This window comes from Euprymna scolopes, chromosome 6, assembly GCF_053919585.1.
Source record: "Euprymna scolopes isolate OS-2025 chromosome 6, ASM5391958v1, whole genome shotgun sequence".
NCBI lineage: Eukaryota > Metazoa > Mollusca > Cephalopoda > Sepiida > Sepiolidae > Euprymna > Euprymna scolopes.
Genome location: NC_136487.1, coordinates 127484813 through 127508392, shown reverse-complemented (window position 1 = coordinate 127508392; position 23580 = coordinate 127484813). Strand labels below are relative to the sequence as shown.

The following is a 23580-nucleotide window of genomic DNA, read 5'->3' as shown; positions in this document are numbered from 1 at the left end:
AGGGAGACCCGGCGTTGCCCGGTACTGAATGAGAATCAACAAATGTTACATCCCCTCCATCTTCCACATTTTTATTGCCATTGAAATAGGCGAAATCGCCAATTTTTCAATCAAATTAATTGATTGCCTACTTTAGTTGAGGATCCTCCTGCGGTGTACCGGCAGGATCTTCACATGTCTCCTCACATTAGTCCAAAATACATCGTAGTCTACATTACAGTGTAATGAACCAACTGTTAATTTCATCAAATTATTTGTATATAATTTGTTCAATGTATATAATTATAAAACTCAAATGACCTTGTAACGGGTGTTGTTACCCAACACCCGGTTTACGATTTCCGGTTGCGCATGCGTACATAAACATATAATCAAAGCGACAATAAAACATATTGTTTCACTGTGTACGTTTTCAGCGTTCCAGTTGTTTTTATTTTTCGCGTTTAAATTATCCAAATAAACAATTGTTAATACTTTCTGCATTTTTTTACATCGTTCATTTCCGTATTACGTTTAAGTTATTTTAACGCAATTTTCTTACAAATTAATCTGCTTTAACCCGTTGACAACCATAAGAGCATTTTACAACGGCGATTTACCCACATCCTTCCTTTTTTAATTTATTCTCCATTTTTAAGAAACTTTTTTTAAAAAAACATTCATACATTTTCTTCTACACTACCAACATAAATAAATAACCCCGAAAATATTGTTTTTAATTTGCGTTACAAATAAATAATGAACGCGACATTAAAACTTATTGTTTTACTGTATACGTTTTCAGTGTCCCATTTGCTTTTTTTTTTCGCGTCTAAATTAAATTATATATCAAAATTTGAATTTAACTTTAAACATTATGGTATCAGTTTAGTGCACATTTATCTACAAATATGGCAAAACCACTTATAATTCAATGGATGTAAGTATTTAAAAAAAAAACAATTATAAACAGATATCAATATATACTCTCTTTTTTTTTCATTTTATAGAAATATTTCTGTTATGTCACAAAACACTATTTTCTTTATGTCACAAGTGTCACGCTCATATATTAATTCCATAGCTAATCTAACATATTGACCCAACGGGTCATGGGTAATCTAGTTAAATTTAAAAATTTAAAAATCTCTATATATATTATGGTTTAATTGTGCTCCAAACAGAAACATTGATTACAAACGCGCCCCTGTCTTATCAAAGGATTTGCACCGGGCCGTTCTGCTTGTATCGTAATAAAGCTTCTAAAATACACTTGTAGTATTAGGCTGTATATTTAGTCAAAATCGAATTTCCATCTTTAATCGAATATTTTTCAAGTATCGATTTCCGGTTCTCGATTTTTGATACTCATCGGAGCTGCTTCGATACGTTACTTATCTAATAACACTTCCAGACACAAATATATTTGTGTGAAATTTTAAAAACTCAACCCAACCGTTTCAAAGTATATATGGAACGAAATCACACGCAAAGCGCTTTTTATGTATAAGCACAGATATAAATAAATAAATATATATATGCGCGCGCGTGTGTGTGTGTGTGTGTGTGTGTGTGTGTGTGTGTGTGTGTGTGTGTGTGTGTGTGTGTGTGGGGGTGTGTTTGTATTATGTCTGCCCCGTTCAGAGTTGGGTTCTTATTGTTGAGCGCTTTACGTTTAAATGAAAATAGTCGGTTACTTAAGCCCACGTGCGCAGATCGTGATGTTTAAATCATCTGATCACTCTCGAATGATATTTACGCTTTATATAAATGTTAATTTCAACTATATTGGCTAAGCGGTGCACGTTGGCCGAGCGGTATGTTCCTTGCTAATAGTCAGAGATGGCTTCGTGGCTGCGTTTAAGTCTCCCGACCAGCGATAATCGTTATTTCTGCACAGATGATTCTCAAAAGAATGAAACTCTAGTGTCTGTAGGTATTAAAAATAAGTATAGTACTGACTACAGACACACACACACACACACACACACACACACACACACATATATATATATATATATATATATATATATATATATATATATATATATATATATATATATAAGTGTTTTACGGTACAAAACTTATAAAGCGCTTTAAATAAGGTCGGGGAGACTCTAGGGGCCCCTTTCATCAACAAACTCATCAATCGTTGAATTTCTATTAAGAGAACAAATGTCACGCAAGAGCGAAGACTTAAGTGGAGATTACTTATAAAATTATAACGAATGGATGAGAAAAAAAGTATATATATATATATACATATATATATATATATATATATATATATATATATATATATATATAATTAAATGACGGGCGAATGGGATTATGAGCAAAAAATAAAAAATAAAATAAAATTACAAGTGAATTATACGTTGTAGAATATATACAATTGTATAAAATATATGTACAAAATGGGATGTGTGGGGAAGTTAAAATTTAAAATATATCCCCAAATAAGTCCAAAGATTCCACGAATTCCTTTTGTCGACAGAGAAAGGGCCTGTGTGAGAGGATAGAGACTGACTCAAGAATCCTCAGGTGATTCGAAGAGCCAGCTCGGTGTAAAATCCTAAACGAGGGATGACGAGGCTTACCTAGTCTGATGCTTGCTGGAACATGTTGGTTTATTCTTGTCTGCAAATTTAAACGGGTTCGATCTACACAGACAGCAGCACACTGACAATTGAATTGATAAATCACATTACTATTTGTGATCTAGGGCAAACCATCCTTCATAACTGAGGGAAATGCAGACTTAACACGATAAACCAAGCGAAGAGCAACAGATGGGAAACCATTTGATACAGACTTGATAACAAGTCTACCCAAACATTGACCAACTTCTGGTTTAGTCATGAGACACGTGACCAAATTTCAACAGGCCGATGTTCATGACGTCACCAGACTAAATTATAGTCGTCGCTATGCCATCATATTACGGTAGCCACGATATCAACTCTTTTATGGTCATTTCATGCCGAATACAGACATAAAGGTCAAAACTAGGACTACAAATTCTTCGTATGATTAAATATTTATTCATGATGTTTGATTTGATTCTTTGTTTTACGTCATATCTTCTCGCGTTATTTAAAGCTGAATCTAGTCATTTTAGTAGAAGTCTTCATGCTTTTATTTATTTATATTTTCAAATATTTATTCGTGGTATTGTGCGTATTTTTTTTTTATTGTGGAAGAAAATTGTTTCGATTTTAGCGTTGCAGAACAGGATTTAATTTTGTAAAGGAAAAGAAAAACAATAAAAACATTATTATTTAGTGCGTTTTAGTTCAGGGAGCCGGTAACTTCAGACAGCCTTACCTATTAGAACTAACGTTGTAAAAGCTGAACATTAAACAAAGATAAACGAATATAATAACATTATTAAAATAAATTCCGTAAACAAATTAAATACATTGTGTTAATATCATTTTACCAGGGAGAACATTTTGGTTTCTCCGGGCGACAGAGACGATGTAACATTCTGGGCACAAAAAAAAACAAGAACAAAAAAAAATTTGTAATTTACTAATAAATTAAAAGCGAAATATTTTTTTGGCGCGAGAGATGCCATGTGCTAACAATCTCTCGTTAACTCATTTTTAATTTTTTTTAATTTTTACTTCAAAATTCTTAAATCAATCATTAAGAGAAAAAGTAATCACTAAATAAATTTATTAATCAATTTTATTGAAAACTCCGCTATCGTTTATCAAGAATCTTTTTAATTTCATTTTTTGTTGGTTGTTTTTCGGAGGGAGATATAGTTTTTACCCCTCCCCCTTTCTCTCTAAATTATATTTTAATAAATATTAAAATTTATTATTTTCTTTTTAAAACCAAATCCCCCTCAGTAATTTCTTTAATTTTCTATTTTTTAGCGATTATCAAGACCCCTAAGAGGCAATATACTCTCATGTCGGACATTATTTCTTGTTCTCACGTAACACTCGTCATGTTTTTTGTTTGTTTTCTGTGTTTCTTTTTCTTGACCGAATAAACGATTCCAAATAAATTAAACAACAAACAACATAGTCGGTGAGGTAGAAAAATCGATGTTACCCTTTTATAAACAACAGTAAATAAGAAAATTCTTTTTATATTAATATAAAAAAATATGCGGTCTCGTTTATGAACATAATAAACGCTTTAAAATAAGTGAAACCACTAAGAACTTAGGCAGTAAGGTAGAAAACGGACACTTAGAAAATCAATTTTAATTAAAAAAAGAATACATTAAACAAGTAAAAATATTTTTTTAAATATCATGGGAGGGGGAGGGGGGATAACGTCTATTTTAAAAAACAATATCGTGAAATGTGTTTTCAATCGATAATTATTCAATAAGGGACCAGTTTTCCTACCTAGCGAAAGGGGACGAGTTTTCCCGAGACGAGTTTTCCCGGGACGTGTTTTCCTAAATTCCAAAAAAGCTTCCCAATTATTAGATACCATAGGCACCTACCCTGTAGATCAACGATTTGATATGTCGTCGGCTATGTTTGCTGATAGGTTTCCTCTTTACAGTGTCATTAATTAAAGGACCATCGAGAATCTATTTTTTCAGATTAAAACTGAATTACAATTCTTCTCTCGTCAAAAGAGATGGCAAGTGAGAGGAGGGGGAGAGTTAAATGAAGAAACAGATAAATAGATAGACAGACAGATAATAATACGTTAATACCCATCGAAAAGAAAACGAAAATAAAGTATTTTCAGTATTTTCAGTTCAACATGCGCGAGCCTTTTCTAGTCTCACACAAAAACATGCGTTCACATCTCAAGCTATATTACTTGTCATATACATACGCGCACACCAATATACGCGCCCACGTCCACACACGTACATATATTCACGTTCGCGTACATACACTCACATTCACGGGTATATACACACACGCTAACGTACACACATATACTCACACACGCACACGTACGCACACAAGGACAACGTCACTTCCCCTTTCAAAGGAAATCCAAACATGCGCAAAAGACCACCGGAAACACCTCTAAAAGAAAGAGCAATAAGCGGCTTCTTCCTTTTCCAACCTGCCTTCCGAGGTGGTTGGTCGGCGCACTAGCCACCGCCGTTTCGGCAGGCGCACGCACGCGCGTACCTCACACCACTTTCTACTATGTGGGACAAAGAGCTAACAGACCGTACGTACACTTTATACGCTTTCTCTCTCCATGAATTGGATTGACATTCTCACTCTTTCTCTCTCTCTACATATACAACTTGTCCCTGAGAACACCTTCGCGTAGCTGACTGCTAACTGATGTCAACCCTCTATCCCTTTCTTTGTCTGCATGATGGACTGCCATTTCTCGTTCCATTACATTACTCACTTCTCTTCCCACGCGCGAACAAACGATAATGACCCGAACATGTGATGAACACACATTTCCTTTTTCTTTCTACACCACTAGTCACGCAACAAACGATGGTTACACCCGCGAGGACATGAACACGTGTTATATCTAAAACATTAATTCTTTCAACAGTAAATAAACGACACGTTTATCTTATCCATCAATTGAGTTTTTGTTTCCTTCAATTCCATTCATTTCATTATTTTTTTTCTTGTAGCGAGCTAGGGTATATATCCTAGTCCTTTACAAACGATGGTGACCCCGTTTATTAAAAATGAAATGGATGCGTTTGAACGAAACACTCATACACACACGGACTATCTCTCTCTCTCTCTCTCTCTCTCTCTCTCTCTACAACTATAAACTTTCTTTCTCACCAGTTAACAGCGAGAGACGCACGCAAAATAATACACTTTTCTTCTCATCAGTTAACAGCGAGAGACGTACGCCAAACTAAACACGTGTGGTACCATTTTCTTTCATTTGTTTCTTCACGAAAGAAATTCCTGTTCGTTTAATTCAATTTAACACATCGTTCTTTTCTTCATCGAGACAATTCATTTTCCCTATTTTTCACCACCACCACAAAATGGTGACACTCGAACGCGAGGGACACGCATTTCCTCCTAGGCCACAAGTCTCACAACAAACCACCGTCCACGACGAGACGTAAATGAACAAGCATGGTGACCCTACCTTTTTGAAATTGATTGTTTTGAGCGAGACGCGCGTTTTATTTGATAAAGAAAAAAACGAACTTTTTAACAAAGAAAAACAAGTGAACTACTACCGACAGGAATAACTACTACAAATAACAAGACGAAACCCCTCGTCAGACTCGGCAGAAAACAAACACGGAGCTGTCGACTTCATAGCGAATTTAAAGAAAAATTCGAGCTCGACAAACATTTCTCATGGTTTCCTGACATTACCCTGCAACAAACGCGAGGAGCAAACTCACATAGGCCTATTTACATTCCCTCCCGCACAGCAGACGCAACAACAAAGAAACAATTACAGGGCATCCCTATCAACACATAGGAAGAAGTTGAATCAACAATACGAGTTTAGATGCACCACGCACGCTGATAGACTCACAACTTGGAAGTTTCGCTGACAGCCGGCAACAGGACACTATCGTTCAACCACGAACGAATGCACAACAAACGCCCGTATAGACAATGTACACACACTACCGCAGACGCACATGCGAAGACAACGGCAACTGGAAACTGGTTCGACACGAACGAATGTGCAACTAGCGCTCGTCCAAACAATGTATACACACTCTACCGCAGATTCACTTGCGAAGATACCGTCAACACGAAACAAAAATTTTCCTTCCAAACGAACAATTCATTTCACTAACCAAGCAACTCGTTGCACATGTCAGCACACAAAAAAACAACCAAACAAATATCACCCTAAAAAAAGAGTAAACGCCGTTTTGATGCGTAAGTAAATACTTTTTTTACGAACACACTCCGTTTTTGACATTCTGTTTTTGACGTGTTTTTAAACAACCACGTCAACAACAAAAAAAAAAAAAAAAAAAAAACAGGACGAAAAGTCAATTGCCGAAAACATTACTTACAAAAAAATATGTATATATATAAATATATAGACACTGCTTACATTTTTTTTTCAAGGAAGGGGAGTATTGCGCGAGCCTTTTCTAGCCTCACGAAAAAACATGCGTTCACATCTCAAGCTATATTACTTGTCATATACATACGCGGACACAAATATACGCGCCCACGTCCACACACGTACATATATTCATGTTCGCGTACATACACGCACATTCAAGGGTATATACACACACGCTAACGTACACATATGTACTCACACACGCATACGTACGCACAACGTCACTTCCCCTTTCAAAGGAAATCCACACATGCGCAAAAGACCACCGGAAACACCTCTAAAAAAAAAGAGCAATAAGCGACTTCTTCCTTTTCCAACCTGCATTAGGAAGTGGTTGGTCGGCGCACTAGCCACCGCCGTTTCGGAAGGCGCACGCACGCGCGTACCTTACACCACTTGCTATTATGTGAGACAAAGAGCTAACAGACCGTACGTACACTTTATACGCTTACTCTCTCCATGAATTGGATTGACATTCTCACTCTTTCTCCTTCTACATATACAACTTGTCCCTGAGAACACCTTCGCGTAGCTGACTGCTAACTGATGTCAACCCTCTATCTTTTCCTTTGTTTACACGATGGACTGCCATTTCTCGTTCCATTACATTACTCACTTCTCTTCCCACGCGCGAACAAACGATAATGACCCGAACGTGAGATGAACACACATTTCCTTTTTCTTTCTACACTACTAGTCCCGCAACAAACGATGGTTACACCCGCGAGGACATGAACACATGTTATATCTAAAACATTCATTCTTTCAACAGTAAATAAACGACACGTTTATTTTATCCATCAATTGGGTTTTTGTTTCTTTCAACTCCATTCGTTTCATTATTTTCTTTTGTAAAGGGATTAGGATTTATATATCCTAGTCTTCAACAAACATAACTCGGGCAATATGTTGATTGGGTTGACTACCTTCGACATTTCAGCAATAACTTCGATAACCCGAGTTTATAAGCAATCTTTCAATGTCAATCGAGGTAAAAGTTACTACGTTTGACATATTTCTAGTAGCACATGTTAAAATATACTTATCTTTATTCGAGTACTGTTGTATATTAGAACTTTCTGGCTGGATTCCCGTTGTTTCCAGGAAACTGCAGGTATCGATGGACTATCGAAATGATGTGCAATATTTTTTAAATAGAAACTATTTAAATTCAGAAAAGAAGCGAGAAAGTAAATATTTAGAACACTTACAGATTCTAAAGTTGCAGTAAATATTTACTGCTACAAGTATTTTATAGCCAGTTAAAATATCTATAATAATAAAAACTTGGAATTTGGTTCGGCTAAACAATAATAGTTATATATGATGACTCTTGACGGTAGGCTTATGCAAGATAGAATAGAAATAGATTTTGATATATGCACATATACAATTCAGCCAGTCATCGGAAGTCTCTGTGTGTGTGTGTGTGTGTGTGTGTGTGTGTGTGTGTGTGTGTGTGTGTGTGTGTGTGTGTGTGTGTTTTAAGCCACTGAAATATTAGCTCGGACGAAATTTTTGCGGTCTGGAAGATTCATAGGACGCGTTTATAGCAAGATATAAAATCTGTGGCGACATTTGCAAAGTCTTCGGGAAGTCACAACTCTGTAAAACCAAGTTATGCAAATTATTTCTTGTTATTTAACGTTTCCTCCCGAGGAACTTATCTTCGTTTACAGAACCAGAAGTTTAAGGAAACAATTACACGTTTAATGAACGCCGTATATACACAACGTGACACACCCCCACTCGCAGCGCGAAAAATGATCATCTTAGCAGACTTGAATGCACTAAATTTTTTTCTTTAAGTCTGCCGCAATATTTCTAGTGAACACAGCCGTCCATAAAATAAGTACAAACACGTACATACAACCGAGCTGTGAAACGAAGTTTCTGACGCTTCTGTCTACTTCGTATTCAATCACTTTGAAAATTTGGAACAAACATTGGACTTTTTGAGTATATTTTATATATATTTTTTAAATTGTTGATATAAATATAGTTTGTTCGTTAATTCATGTTTATATGTATATATACGTATGGGTAATATGCCGAATACACCCATATAATTTAATAATTAATTAGGTATCCCATCTGTTTAAATATCCCACTAACAACTAGATAAGCCCTAAATATTAATTTTCCATAATAACACCAAGTCAACTAATAATATAGTTCAAAGTACATACTTTCAAAGATATACAAAATATTAAGAAGAAACGACGTTTTTATAAGGATGAATAATGTTCTTAAATAATACTCTCTACCGTGTTAGAAAGATACTAACGCCTGAAAGTATCCTATACCTCTATAAGGCCACCATTCGCCCATGTATCGAGTATTGTTGTCATGTTTGGGCTGGTGCCTCTGCCACTAGTGTCTCGCTCCTAGACAAGGTTCAAAAGAGAGTCGCCAATCTGATAGGTCCTGAACTGTCATCTAAACTTCAGCCCCTGTTCCATCGACGAAATGTTGCATCCCTCTGCCTTTTCTACAAGTACTTTAACGGTGAATGCTCTGACGAACTGAAAGCACTTGTGCCCCCTCAACGTAAATATCCCCGACAAACCCGGTAAGCAGCTAAATTCCACCCCTTCACAGTAGATATCTCTAGATGTAAGAGAGCCTTCTACTCCAGTAGTTTCTTCCTCAGGACTGCTAGACTTTGGAATTCCCCGCCGGGTCCCTGCTTCCCCAACTGTACTGACATGCAGAAGTTCAAGTGTAATGTGAACCGACATCTTGCTGCCCAACTCCCTACGCAGTACCCCTGATGCATATGTCCCTGATAGTAGCCCCCTACAACAAAGTGGCAATGTGCCTTGTTTGGGGTGAAAATGTAATTTTAAAAAAATACACTATAAAAAAAGAAAAAAAGACTATCAAACTAGAGATAAAGGTGACCTTGGGTAAATTTTAAAATTCTTTGGAAAATCCTTCGACAACTTTTTATATTTATATATCAAAACTTAGCTAAATAATTAAAAGAAAATGAAAGAAATGAAATAAGTAAATAATAATATTTATGAATTACAATTAAAATTTAATATATAAAAATAATATAAAATAAATACATTAATACATATACAGATTAATAAAAAATTTAAAACACAATCTATACTCGTACATCTGTTTGAGTGCGTGTTTTTGCGTGCATTTCTGTATATATATGTAAACATATGTATTTGTATGCGTGTTTTTATGTGTGTATGTGGATGTATGTATATGTGTGTATATATAGAAACAAAAATAAAAGCTAAAATAACAATTATTTGATAAGCTTAAATATTTTGACTTATTAAGATATGAATTTGATAAATTTCCAATTTGATATAACTAAAAAGTCAGCGTTAATGTCAAAACAAAAAATATAATTAAAAAATTAAATTAAATTAATAAAAATTGAATGAAAAACGTCATGTTTTATAGATTTAGTTAATCCCTTTTTTCCATAGCCGAGACACTCTTAATCTCGTCTTCCTTACATCTTCCTTTTTTACCTGTCAATGGTTTTCACCCTCCCGTCTTCATTTCTCCTTCTAATTAATAAATTCATACCCCCTCTATATCTTTATATTATATTACCCTTCTCTTCTTACTACTCCTTCTAATCCTTCCCCAAAAATAACTTTTAACCCCCCCTTCTTTAACTAAAATTTAATTTTTGTAATTAAATTTAAATTCATAAGATCTATAAATTGAAAATAGTCTTAATCACCTTTTCAATTTTTGGATTTTTAAATCTTCTTGCCGTATTATGATTGAAACGTTCTGCACATCGTAGCAAGATATGACTGTATTTACATAAAGAATAATAAAAATGAATATATATATATATATATATATATATATATATATATATATATATATATATATATATATATATATACCACAATAATTTTGAGGAATTAAGTCATCACCGGAAGTTACCAACCTGCTTATTACGCATTTTTACTCGAATAAACTGGAGGAGATAATGTCTGAGACGATTGTCTCATTTAAACAGTTGCCAATCAATGTGATGATAATCTTAAGTAGTCCCTGACTTGATAAAATAATTTGAAGAGGAATGGCGTCATCACCAGAAGTGACCACCCTGCCTATAACCTCCAATACGAAAAAACATGAGGAGATAATATCTGGGAGGATTGTCTCATTTAAAAACTCGCAAATACATGTTATGATAATCCCAAGTTGTCATCAATTACCACCATAATTTGAGGAGGAATTACGCAATAACCGAAAGTTACGGCCTGCCTATCACTCCCTTCCTACTGGAATAGACAGGAGGAGATAATATCTGGAAGATTTGTCTCATTTAAACACTCGCCGATCCATAATTTAAATGATAATCTAAAATTGTGCCCCACTTAACACCAAAATTTGAAGAGGAATAACGTCATCACCCGAAATTATACTTCTTCCTATTCCACCCCCTCCTCGAATAATTTAAACACTCGCCAATCCAAATTGTGCCCCATTTTACACTATAATTTGATAAGGAATCATGTCATCGCCAGAAGTTACTCCCCCTTCCTATTAACCCACGCGTACTTGAATAAACAGGAAGAGATTATGTCTGAGAGAATTGTCTCATTAAAACACTCGCAAATCCATGTGATTGCAATCTCAGGTTTTCGTCCATGTGGCAACAATAATTTGAAGAGGAATGGCGTCATTACTGGCATTTATCCCTATGCCTATCACGCTCCTACTCGACTGAACAGCAGGAGATAATGTCTGGAAGAATGATAATCTAAAATTGTGCCCCACTTAACACTAAAATTTGAAGAGGAATAACGTCATCACCCGAAATTATACTTCTTCCTATTCCACCTCATACTCGAATAAACAGGAGATAATGTCTGGGAGGATTGTCACATTTAAACACCTGTATTGATAATTTCCAGTTTTCCCCTATTAACACCATATTATTTCAGCATGGTCGGTATTCTGCATGAGTCATTTTTTTGTTTATTAAATTGTTAGATGAAAGTGCAAAATAGTAAAAAAAAAATCGCCTCCTCATATAAAGAATGGCTTCCTAAATAGTTATTATTTCAGCATGGTCCATATTCTGCATAAGTCAGTTTTTGTATCTAAAATTGTTATATGAAAGTACAGAATAAACAAAAAAAAAACCTCCCCATCTCATATTAAGAATGACTTTCTAAATAATATTAACGTAATTATTTTAGCGCGGTTTATATTCTGTAGTAGCCAGTTTTTGTTTATTAAATTGTTAGATGAAAGTACATAATAGTTAACTAAAACATAAACACTCAGCATTCATTGATCAACGTATTTGATTTTTTTTTCAGATTGTGATAAATAAATACTCAGAATTACTATATCAATATATGTTATTTTTAAATGTGACAAATAAATACTCAGAATTACTATATCAATGTATGTTATTTTTAAATGTGACAAATAAATACTCAGAATTACTATATCAATATATGTTATTCTTAAATGTGACAAATAAATACTCAGAATTACTATATCAATATATGTTATTTTTAAATGTGACAAATAAATACTCAGAATTACTATATCAATGTATGTTATTTTTAAATGTGACAAATAAATACTCAGAATTACTATATCAATGTATGTTATTTTTAAATGTGACAAATAAATACTCAGAATTACTATATCAATGTATGTTATTTTTAAATGTGACAAATAAATACTCAGAATTACTATATCAATGTATGTTATTTTTAAATGTGACAAATAAATACTCAGAATTACTATATCAATATATGTTATTTTTAAATGTGACAAATAAATACTCAGAATTACTATATCAATATATGTTATTTTTAAATGTGACAAATAAATACTCAGAATTACTATATCAATATATGTTATTTTTAAATGTGACAAATAAATACTCAGAATTACTATATCAATGTATGTTATTTTTAAATGTGACAAATAAATACTCAGAATTACTATATCAATGTATGTTATTTTTAAATGTGACAAATAAATACTCAGAATTACTATATCAATATATGTTATTTTTAAATGTGACAAATAAATACTCAGAATTACTATATCAATATATGTTATTTTTAAATGTGACAAATAAATACTCAGAATTACTATATCAATATATGTTATTTTTAAATGTGACAAATAAATACTCAGAATTACTATATCAATGTATGTTATTTTTAAATGTGACAAATAAATACTCAGAATTACTATATCAATGTATGTTATTTTTAAATGTGACAAATAAATACTCAGAATTACTATATCAATGTATGTTATTTTTAAATGTGACAAATAAATACTCAGAATTACTATATCAATGTATGTTATTTTTAAATGTGACAAATAAATACTCAGAATTACTATATCAATATATGTTATTTTTAAATGTGACAAATAAATACTCAGAATTACTATATCAATATATGTTATTTTTAAATGTGACAAATAAATACTCAGAATTACTATATCAATATATGTTATTTTTAAATGTGACAAATAAATACTCAGAATTACTATATCAATGTATGTTATTTTTAAATGTGACAAATAAATACTCAGAATTACTATATCAATGTATGTTATTTTTAAATGTGACAAATAAACACTCGGCAATACTTTTTCATTGTATATGATTTTTGTGATATATAAAAATAAACACTCAGCATAACTATATAAAGGTATATGATCTTAAGAATGTGAGAAATAAAAACAGCATTACTCAGCGTTGTTTGGAGTGAATGATGATCAACAGTTTAGATAATATAAACCATCGGTACCGTCGGTTTACAACTCGATGATAGGGAACCGCTCTAATTCCTAATATTGAGCTCTCTACAGTCAATCTATCTAATCTGTCGCCTGACAGTCTATAGACAGATGGCTTAGCATATCTAAAATTCTGAAATTAAATTATATAAATACTACGCCCTTATTTTAAATTTTTTCCCGTATGATAGAGCACTCTGCTGGCATCTTTTTCCCATAAATATAATTAAGTGTATATATAAATATACACACAACTATACATATACACACTTTCTTTCTCACCCCCCCCCACACACATATATTTATATATATATCGTGATTTTATGTAATTGGGCAACAGTAGGTCTTCTGCTAGTATATATATATATATATATATATATGTGTGTGTGTGTGTGTGTGTGTGTGTGTGTGTGTGTGTGTATGTGTGTGTGTGTGTGTGTGTGTGTGTGTGTGTGATTTAATGTTCTTGGTCGATAATAAAGTGACTTGTTGCCATTCTAAAACAATGTATATGAAGTAAAAAACATTTTGTAATCGTAAACTGCTTCAGCCATTTCCGGGACGGACATCATTATCTACCCCCTATCTTAAAAATATATATTGAAATAAAGTAACTTTTAGACAGTAAACTGCTTCCGCCATTTCCCGTACTTACTCCATATACACTTCCTACGTCTCTCTTAAAAGATTATATGAAATTTATTAATTTTGAGATCGTAACCTGCTTACATACATAAGCGCCAAACTTCTAGTTATATTGGTTAAAATTAAAAATAAAAAGAATACAAAAATACAAACATAAATAAAAAAAAAGATTTCTATTGATTAAAATTAAAAGAAAAAAGATTTTTAGTGTTTAAAATAAAAAAAGTGTTTATTCTTTTTTTAAGTTGTTTTCATATTGATATTTTTAAAGAAATTCTGCTTAAAAATCAAATTCTGAAATACCGATGTCATTGTTTATATATTGTTGACATAGGAACATAACAGTGATTAAGGAATTTGGTACCTATTATTTGATAGAGGGTTCGAGATTATTATGCCACCTAAACGTCGGTCTTGACAGAATTTTTGGTACTTGTGCAGTGTACGAACCATGCTTAAATAATAACATTATTAGTTAAAAAGCCATTCTTAATATGGGGAGGGGGCTTGTTAACTATTTTACACTTTCACCTAACAGTTTAATGAAAAAAGAGAAATTATTTAAAGAAAAAGGAAGAAGCTATGTAAATTAAGGATATTATTTGGAGAAAAGAAACTTTTCTCAAGGAAACAGGTGTATTAATTTAAAGAGAAAGTAATGTCGATTGGTACTTGTATCAATGCGGGGGCGGGGATGAACGAAACTTTATAAATAAAATTTCATTTTTAGAGCAACATCAAATTTTATTACATTTTGTTTTAAAAATAATAAGAAAAAAACTTTAGTTAATGTTTGAATGACTGCTTTCGTGTCAACCTTTCATGTGTTGAAATAGTTTCGTAGCGGTGTGTTTTGATTGAAATAAGTGGCAGACGATAATCAGACTATTTTGGCGGATTTTCATCAGTCGAGAATTCGAACGTGAATACATGTTTTGTTTTTGTAATGAAAATCATATTCATGGAAATTAATTATTTTACTGTAAGCGAAGTGAGTGTCGGAGATAACCGAGTGCATATATTTTTATGATAAATGGAAAATATCTCATGTTATTTAAAATATTGGAAACAACTTTTAAAAATATTTTCACAAAAACAGGGGTCACTAAGATATTTGTTAAAGGTTTTTCTATGACTCAATTTTTCGGGAAGATGAGAATAATAGTCCGAATAAAATATATGAGGCATTTTATCTGATTACATATTTCTTTTTTTAGAAATAAACCTGTATTTTGTGTTGGCATAATGTCCTGTGTAAGAAAACTCTATGAGAAAAACTAAAAATAGTAAAAACGCATGCATTCGGAAAAAAAAAATGGCAGTTTATTTTTGGTATCAATAGTTGTTCATCTAATCGATAAATGAATAAAATATATATAAGTATGTTTTGTAAATGCCATGTAACATCTGAACACAAAAAAGAAGAAAAACGCATGCATTCGAAACGTAAGAATTTTTGGTACTCTTAGAAAATTTGACCCGGATTCTCGGGAATTCCCGTCAAGCATGGATCGGGCGAGACCGGCAATCATCGGTTTCAGTCGGGCGTTGTTCTAATTTTGAAAGGCTAAATCCACTTTTTATTTTTTTTTTTTTTTATGTAATGTTTTTAGTATTTTTTAGTGATAATAAGGGAGGGGTTCTGATTATTTATTCATTTATTTATTTGTAATTCATTGGCTGGGCGTTTAATAAAAAGATGCCATAAAAATTAAATTTAATTTTAAAATCCTATCTGGAATGTAACACGGTGCGTACACTGTAAAAACACTGAATATTTCTTTGTAATTAATAATTGTTTATCTAATCGGTCACATAATAATAAAAGATATACAGGTATGTCTTCGATAAGTGAATAATAAAAAGATATATAGTTTTTTTTTGTATTAACAAATTCAAAACTGCGAGTAAAATTTACGTATTATTTCATTTTTTTTGTATTAATACAATCAAAATATATAGCGTTCTAGCCTGATGTTGTTTTAAGTTTGCGTATGCGCAAAAAATATCGGCTAGTGGTTAATGTATTTTACTTGTAAATTTGCCAATGTCTGTACGCCTTATCCATGTATGTAAATAAAGATATTACTCGCTATAAACCATCGTTGGTGCATGAATATTATTTCCTAAGAATTTTAGTGTTATATGACCAGTAGTTATAGAGTTTACCTATTAGATACACATACACACACATACGCCGACGCCTACTGTTTTATTTATATAGATTAAAATTCAACAAACAAACAAAAGAACGCTAAAAAAAAATTAATAATAATAGAAGAAAATATGCAGACAGTGTCCAACGGGTCAAGAAGGAGGGGGGCTGTAACGTGATCGACCTGAAGGAGCGTTTTGACCCTCATTGGGGAGGTTCAGACTTCCCTCGGATCTAAGAATGACCGGGTAAATATGGTAAAATTGTTAAATTAATCCCGGACGACAGCGGATATCAAAAAGACTCGAATTGAATGATATAGATATATATATTTGGATTATTGTCAAAATCAGATATATATTTTGTTTTATTAAAAGGCCAGATGTATATTTTGCTATTTGAAAAAATTCGACAACAGGAAATGTTAGAATAATAGCGGTGATACTCGTCTGGCCTAAAGAACCCCGGCCCAGGTGTTCTGAATGACAGACGTTGACTTTGGAGGTCATGGGAATAGATATCATTTTGGGTGGATTTCAAAACTCTAGACAATGGCTGAACTGCACACACGCAATTTAAGATTGGAAATCTCCAAACACGTATCTTAATTTGATTGGCTTAGGGGATTTTCCAGCTCGACCCGACCCGACCCGGAGTATATAAGGCCAATGCCCCTCGAAATCAATCAGATAGGCACAGAATCTCGAGATAATAACATCGCTCCCTGAAGACGAGACCACCTTCCCTCTCCATTTCGCCTGAGTGACATTTCTGAAGAAGAAGAAGAAGAAGAAGAAGAAGAAGAAGTAGAAGAAGAAGAAGAAGAAGAAGAATTGTGAATTGAAAACGGACTAAGAACTTAAAGTATACATATATTGTAAAAAGACTGTAATTTTTGCGAAATTAATTTTAGTAGAATAGAATTTCAATTGTCTGTTTTCTTTCTGACCTATGCGAGCTTCATTTTTCCACTTCCAGAGAATTCGTTTTCAGCATACCTGGATTTCATGTGATAGCCTTTCGAAGAACCAGACATCACAAGCCGAAGTTTTTCGTAAAAGAATATGGGTCCTGGCGTGACCTCACCAAGAAAGGCGGGGTTAAATATTGGTAGCCGTGACTTGAAACGGGTGCCATAGGGCAACGATAAAGAAAACTGTTCAAGCTAGCATTACTTTTCTTTCCTTTTTTTCTTGTATGCTATCTTCTTTTTTTATATGAAACAATGGTTAAGTCATAAAAAGCAAGCAGAAAATATTCAAAATAAGAAAAACAGTAAATCGATATTATGAAATACTGAGGGTGAGAGGGTGAGACGATATTGCAAGATACTGAGTTGTCGGGACGATACATCCAAATTCGCCGATATACAATTCGATGCTCTTCAATGTCTGTTCATCCACCTACCTTTCCTTGATTTTCTTTTCTTGGTTATTTATTAACCACCAACGTGAAGAAGACTCGACAAGAAAACTTACTACGTCTTCCCCAAGCGAGGATGCATCTCATTCCAACATATCTGAGCCAAGGTGTATTCGTACTTTTATGTATATTTTCTTTTTCGGCTAGAGAGACAAGATTCAAATTGAGTTGGCTACCGATTCACCATGCAAATCGCATTCGCTGGTGTTAATAGCACCCCTATGTCGACATTCGTTTAGCGACGTGATCGTTTCCATACTTTCGCCCAGCTGAGTTTTTGTGCATTCACGTGATTCGCCCCAAAAAGTTTTTACTTTTTTATTTTTGCACGCTGCTTCGTTTGGAGTAGAGAAGTGAAATGTCTAGTTAGCTTCCGGTCATATATTGACACGTGCCTTGACGAATAATCGATGGGGCATGGGGTATGTGGATGTCTGATTTGCTTCCTGCCATGGGCTTATACGTTGATATTCTTTGCCGAATATCTCGATAGCAATTGGATGGAGTGGGGGTGTATAACTGATAGATATATAAAATAAAATTCAAGAGAAGAGGGGGGAAAGGAGCACTACTGCAGTATGCCCTCTTTTCTTGTGACACGGGTAAGAGTTGGTTTGGTTTTATATTAGTGTGCTATAGTGAAGAAGCACCTTATATCTAATATAATTATCATACTACTCAGTTATATTACATGATTTTCGGTTTTAATTAAGTATCTTATATCTTCGGTAGGATACTGTACAAGTATCTTATTTCTAATTTGAAAATGATACGACTCGGTGATTTTACATAATTTTCTGTTGTGCTAACTTTTCCGTATGTCACAGGTGTTTGTTTTCACATCATATTGCTGTAGTGAAGAAGTACCTTATTTCTTATATGAATGTCATACTACTCGAATATATATTGTTTATTTTCGGTTTTGATAGCTCTTATGTATGTCACAGGTAAGATTTTCTTTGTGTTTCATATGTATATTATACTGTACAAGTGACTTATTTTTTGGTAGGATACTGTAGGAGTACATCTTGATGCTATAGTGAAGAAATACCTTATTTCTCATTCGAAATCATACTACTCAAATGTATAATATGATTTTCGGTTTTAGTAGTTTTTATGTACGTAAGAGGTAAGATTATCATTGTTTTTTATAGGAATACTATACTGTAGAAGTACCTTATTTCTTGTGTAGACTTTCTTGTATGCATAAATACATTCAAACAGTAAGTCATCATTGTATCCATTTTTGGAATATGACATCTATAAAAATATACAAACATATACACATACATATAATTCATAATGATCGGTTAATTAGTTTAGGGGTTAATCCAATACAAAGAAATATATAAACCATACAAATATGTAAAATTAATAACGATCGGTTAATTAGGAAGATCAGCAAACAATTACAAATATAGGAGGCATTCATTTTGGAATGCCTCTCATATAGTTGATAAAGTCATCTACCTAGTAGGATCCACAAACGATTAAAAAAATAAGAGGCATTACTAATGGAATACCTCTGATGAGGTTGATAACTTCTACCTAGGAAGCTCAACAAACAATAAAAAATAGGAGGCATTACTCTTAGAATTCCTCTCATATAGGCGATAATGTCATTTCGATTGTGAAAAATATGCAGTCGTCGTAACTATTACGTCAGTTTACCTGATTTTTGGAAACAGCAATTTTTCACTGTGACTTTTGGAAGATAATTATTGTCAGTGTCGTATATCATAAAGATTTTTAAGCATTAATTTTTCATAGGAGAAGATAATGTCTGGAAGGAAACTACACTATGTAATACTGTTACTTGGTATTTTGGATAAAATCAAAACGTAGTATCTGTCTTAGAATTCCAGTTACTTTATCCCTCCACTTACAAACAGTTTTAGAAATTATTTCTATGAGGACATTACGGACGAACATATAAACTCAGCATTACTTGATCTATTTACGTGATTTTTGGAATATGACAAATAAGCGAAGTGTCTCTTGGATAAGAAAAAAAGATAAATACGTTTAAACGGCAATCCAGTAACGTATTCTATTTTTTACTGTATGTTTTATCTTTTTACCGACCGGGGAAGCCTAACAAAACGCCGCTTTCGTAAGATTTTTCGTTTTCAATTCGACATGTTAGGGGAGAAAATCTCGACACGGGATAAATTCCCCACCAGAATTTATTTATTTACTTATTTATTGTTTTTCTCTTGGTGCTTAATTTTCCTTATAAAATTATTTTGTTTGACTTAAATTTTGTCTAATATAATATTTTATTGCAGTCATTAAATGCAAATGAATATAGAATAGACCCCCTCCTCAAGAAAAAAGAAAGAAAAAATCTGACTAAGGATTACTGCTCTATTTTCACTATAAATATAAAGGAACCCCTCCCTCCCACCGCGACGCTCTCCATCTCCCTACTAAGAAGCATAAGCTATTAGCACCGACAATCCCGAAAGCACGCATTTGCCGATGAAATGGAAAACCTTCAATGCGTTCGAGGTGTCTCTTGGATTAGAAAAAAGGATAAATACGTTTAAACGGCTATCCAGTAACGTATTTCATTTTCATCTCCTTCATAAATATAGGATATGAATTATCTTCAAATTTCTCTAATTTCGAATTAGGACTACGGACATATACTAGTAAATATTAATAAGTCCTTTACATACTTTTTTTTAATGGAGAGTAGACAATGCATTGTGGATACGTTTTCGGCAGCTCTCGTTAATCTCGCTTCTCCTTATTTGTCTCTCAGTCCACATTTCCAATGAGAAAGGCTGAAGAAAAGGCTGCTTTCTAGGTCGGCAGTACTTCGTGAACAGTAGCCTGAGATGTCGGAAATTCTCTGTTTCCATGTTTATCCCTGTGACCATGTAACTAGTAAGGGTGCTGGAAGTAAACGTTTCATCTGGGCTGACGTTATCTGCCTGATAGTCAAGGATCTAAACCTTGGATTAACCACTAAAGAGGCTGTCCTATCAGCAGGTGCAAAGTACTGGGGCTGCTGCGTTGCCATTTGGTGAATGGATTCTGGACCATGCAGTAGTTTCTTGTGGGGCCTCTTGATGCCATACTAGTGGGTAATTGTTACGGCTTTATCTTATCATATGCTACGAAAAAATCATGTCTTTTTCTCTCTTACTTTCCCTCATTGTCCTGCTCTAACAAAGTCTGTCGACCTGTTCTACAAGTCCCAAAAACATCAACATGAAATATCTAAAAAAGAAAATGCGAATAAACCTAGAACCCAATCCTCCAACGTAGACCCCTACTACCATGTCTCTTTCCCTAACATCAGGCGTCTACGTTCCAACCTTCTAGAGGTTAAAACTCAATTACAGAAGACGAAATCGGACATATTCTTCCTAAGCGAAACTGGCATAGGGCCGACCACTTCCCTAGACGAGTTCATAAGTAAAGAGGACTCTAACTTAACATCTAAATCTGACTCCCAAAATCGCCATGGGCAGAGAATATGTGCATACATTAAGGATGGCTTTCCGTGTGTCAGGGATATCTCCAGAAAAGACCCTAAATCAATTATATGCGCTTCCACGTTGCACTTGCTTACATCACCGCATTTATATTTGCCCTCTATCGCCCCCACAACAGCGGAGTTACTATCTTTAAGAGTATATATGAGTAGATTAACCACATCCTGTCTGCACATCCCTCGGCTAATATCCACATTTGTGGTGACTTCAATGTCCACAATGTGGAATGGCTGACCCACTCGAACAAGACAGATGATGAGGGGAGGTTCTGTTATCATTTCGCCACTGCCTATGACCTCACCCAGATTGTTCACGAACCCACCCGTGTGCTCGATACTTCCGCAAGCCATCTAGACTTTTTTCTCACAACTTTCCCTGAACTATGTTCATGTTCCGTTCTGTCTCGTCTGGGATCTGCCGACCACTCGGTTGTATCAGTTAAGGTAAAAACGAAATGTAATAAGTCTTCAGACGTACCTCACCACCGTACAGTATACCGATACTCTGCGGCTGACTGAGATAGCTTCCGTATATTTATATCTGATCTACCCCTACATTTCATGTTTAAAAAGGATGTGTCTTCTTTAGTGTCAGACCTGACCGAATGGTTAATTGTAGGCATAAACGGATTCATACAATCCAATTAATTCCAACAAAAACCTTACAGCCAGCGATGGTTCTCCCCAGGATGTGCTGCTGCCATCGCGGACAGAAATCATTTTATCCATAGCTACCAACGTAACAGATGCACTGAGACTAAAGTTGCTTTCAGGACTGCCAGCAACCAATGTAAAAGAGTAATAAACAATGCAAGGGACCTATATGCCCAGTCCGTTAAATCCAAATTAGCTGAGCAGCAGCTTGGTTCCCACCAGTTTTGGCAAATAGCAAACAAGATCTTGATCAGAAGCGTGCGTTCTATCCTAACCATTATCAATGGACCTGGGGTCATCTTGTCAGCATCAGACAAGGGCAAACTATTTGCCAAGAACTTTACAGCTCATTCTACCTATGCGACAAAGGTCGTCAACTCCCCGTATTTCCTCCTTTAACAGACAAAACGAGGTCGCCAAGCTAATCAAGAACCTTGATTCCAGTAAAGCAACTGGTCCTGACGGCATTCCAATTATAGTGTTAAAAAGCTTCGACCAGAATTTGCCCCCATACTTACAAAACTCTTTAAGCGTTGCCTTAAGGAGAGGTACTTCCCCACACCCTGAAAAACCTCATCAGTATGCCCTGTATTTAAGAATTTAGGTGATAAGTCATCTCCCTCCCAGTACAGACCAATCAGCTTCCTGTGTGTCATGAACAAGTTGCTGGAATCCATATTAAAGAGAAATAGTCAACTACCTCAGCAGAAATAACCTTCTTAGTGGCATGCAATATGGTCTCCGTTCTGAGAGATCTACAGCAGATGTGCTAACAGTTATATCTCATAGGATTAGTGAATCTCTTGACATATCAAATGCCGATAAGGTATGGCATAAGGGCCTACTTCACAAGATTTCCAGCTACGGTATAACTGGAAATGTGTTTTCAATCATTAAATCATTTCTCTCTGGTAGGCTCATAAGAGTAGTGGTTGATGGACAGAAATCAGAGGCCCTCAATATTTACACTGGTGTCCATCAGGGGGTCAATCCAACTCTCTTCCTGATCTATATCAATGATCTGCCAAAACATACTTAAATCATTCGTTGACATCTATGCTGATGACATGACCATCTATGGCAACACATCTAAGGCAGTAAATGACAAAGTTCTCTCTGATTCTCTCTCCTCTGATCTTGAATGCAGGGTACAGTGGGGGAAGAGGTGACTGGTTACTTTTAATGCATCTAAAACCGAACTCCTATCCTTACATCATCAACGCTCTGGTCCCCACCTGGCATCAGTTGAAATGGATGGCTCTCATCTAGGGGAGCCCCATGTTTTAATAAGCTTCTGGGATTGACCTTTACTCCTGACCTGAAATGGAACACGTACATCAAGTCTATTGCCAAGGTCGCTGGAAAAATGGTAGGATCCTTCTACCGCTCCAGAAGATATCTCACTACTGATGCAATT

The 23580-nt window shown here is 34.4% G+C and overlaps 1 protein-coding gene across 8 annotated transcripts in view; it reads right to left on the bottom strand.

Annotated features, from left to right (window-relative positions):
• LOC145277951 (immunomodulatory peroxidase-like) overlaps positions 1 to 23580 on the bottom strand; it is a 200001-nt gene that overhangs the window by 162601 nt on the left and 13820 nt on the right. For 2 of the 8 annotated variants that reach the window (XM_080130047.1, XM_080130054.1), the window contains exon 1: positions 19181 to 19263. The exons of the other annotated variants lie outside the window; for them this stretch is intronic. In XM_080130047.1, coding sequence (XP_079986173.1) covers positions 19181 to 19248 — 68 coding nt within the window. In that variant the 5' untranslated portion in view covers positions 19249 to 19263. Of the gene's footprint in view, positions 1 to 19180; positions 19264 to 23580 lie in introns of those variants that run through there. 8 annotated transcript variants of the gene reach the window in all.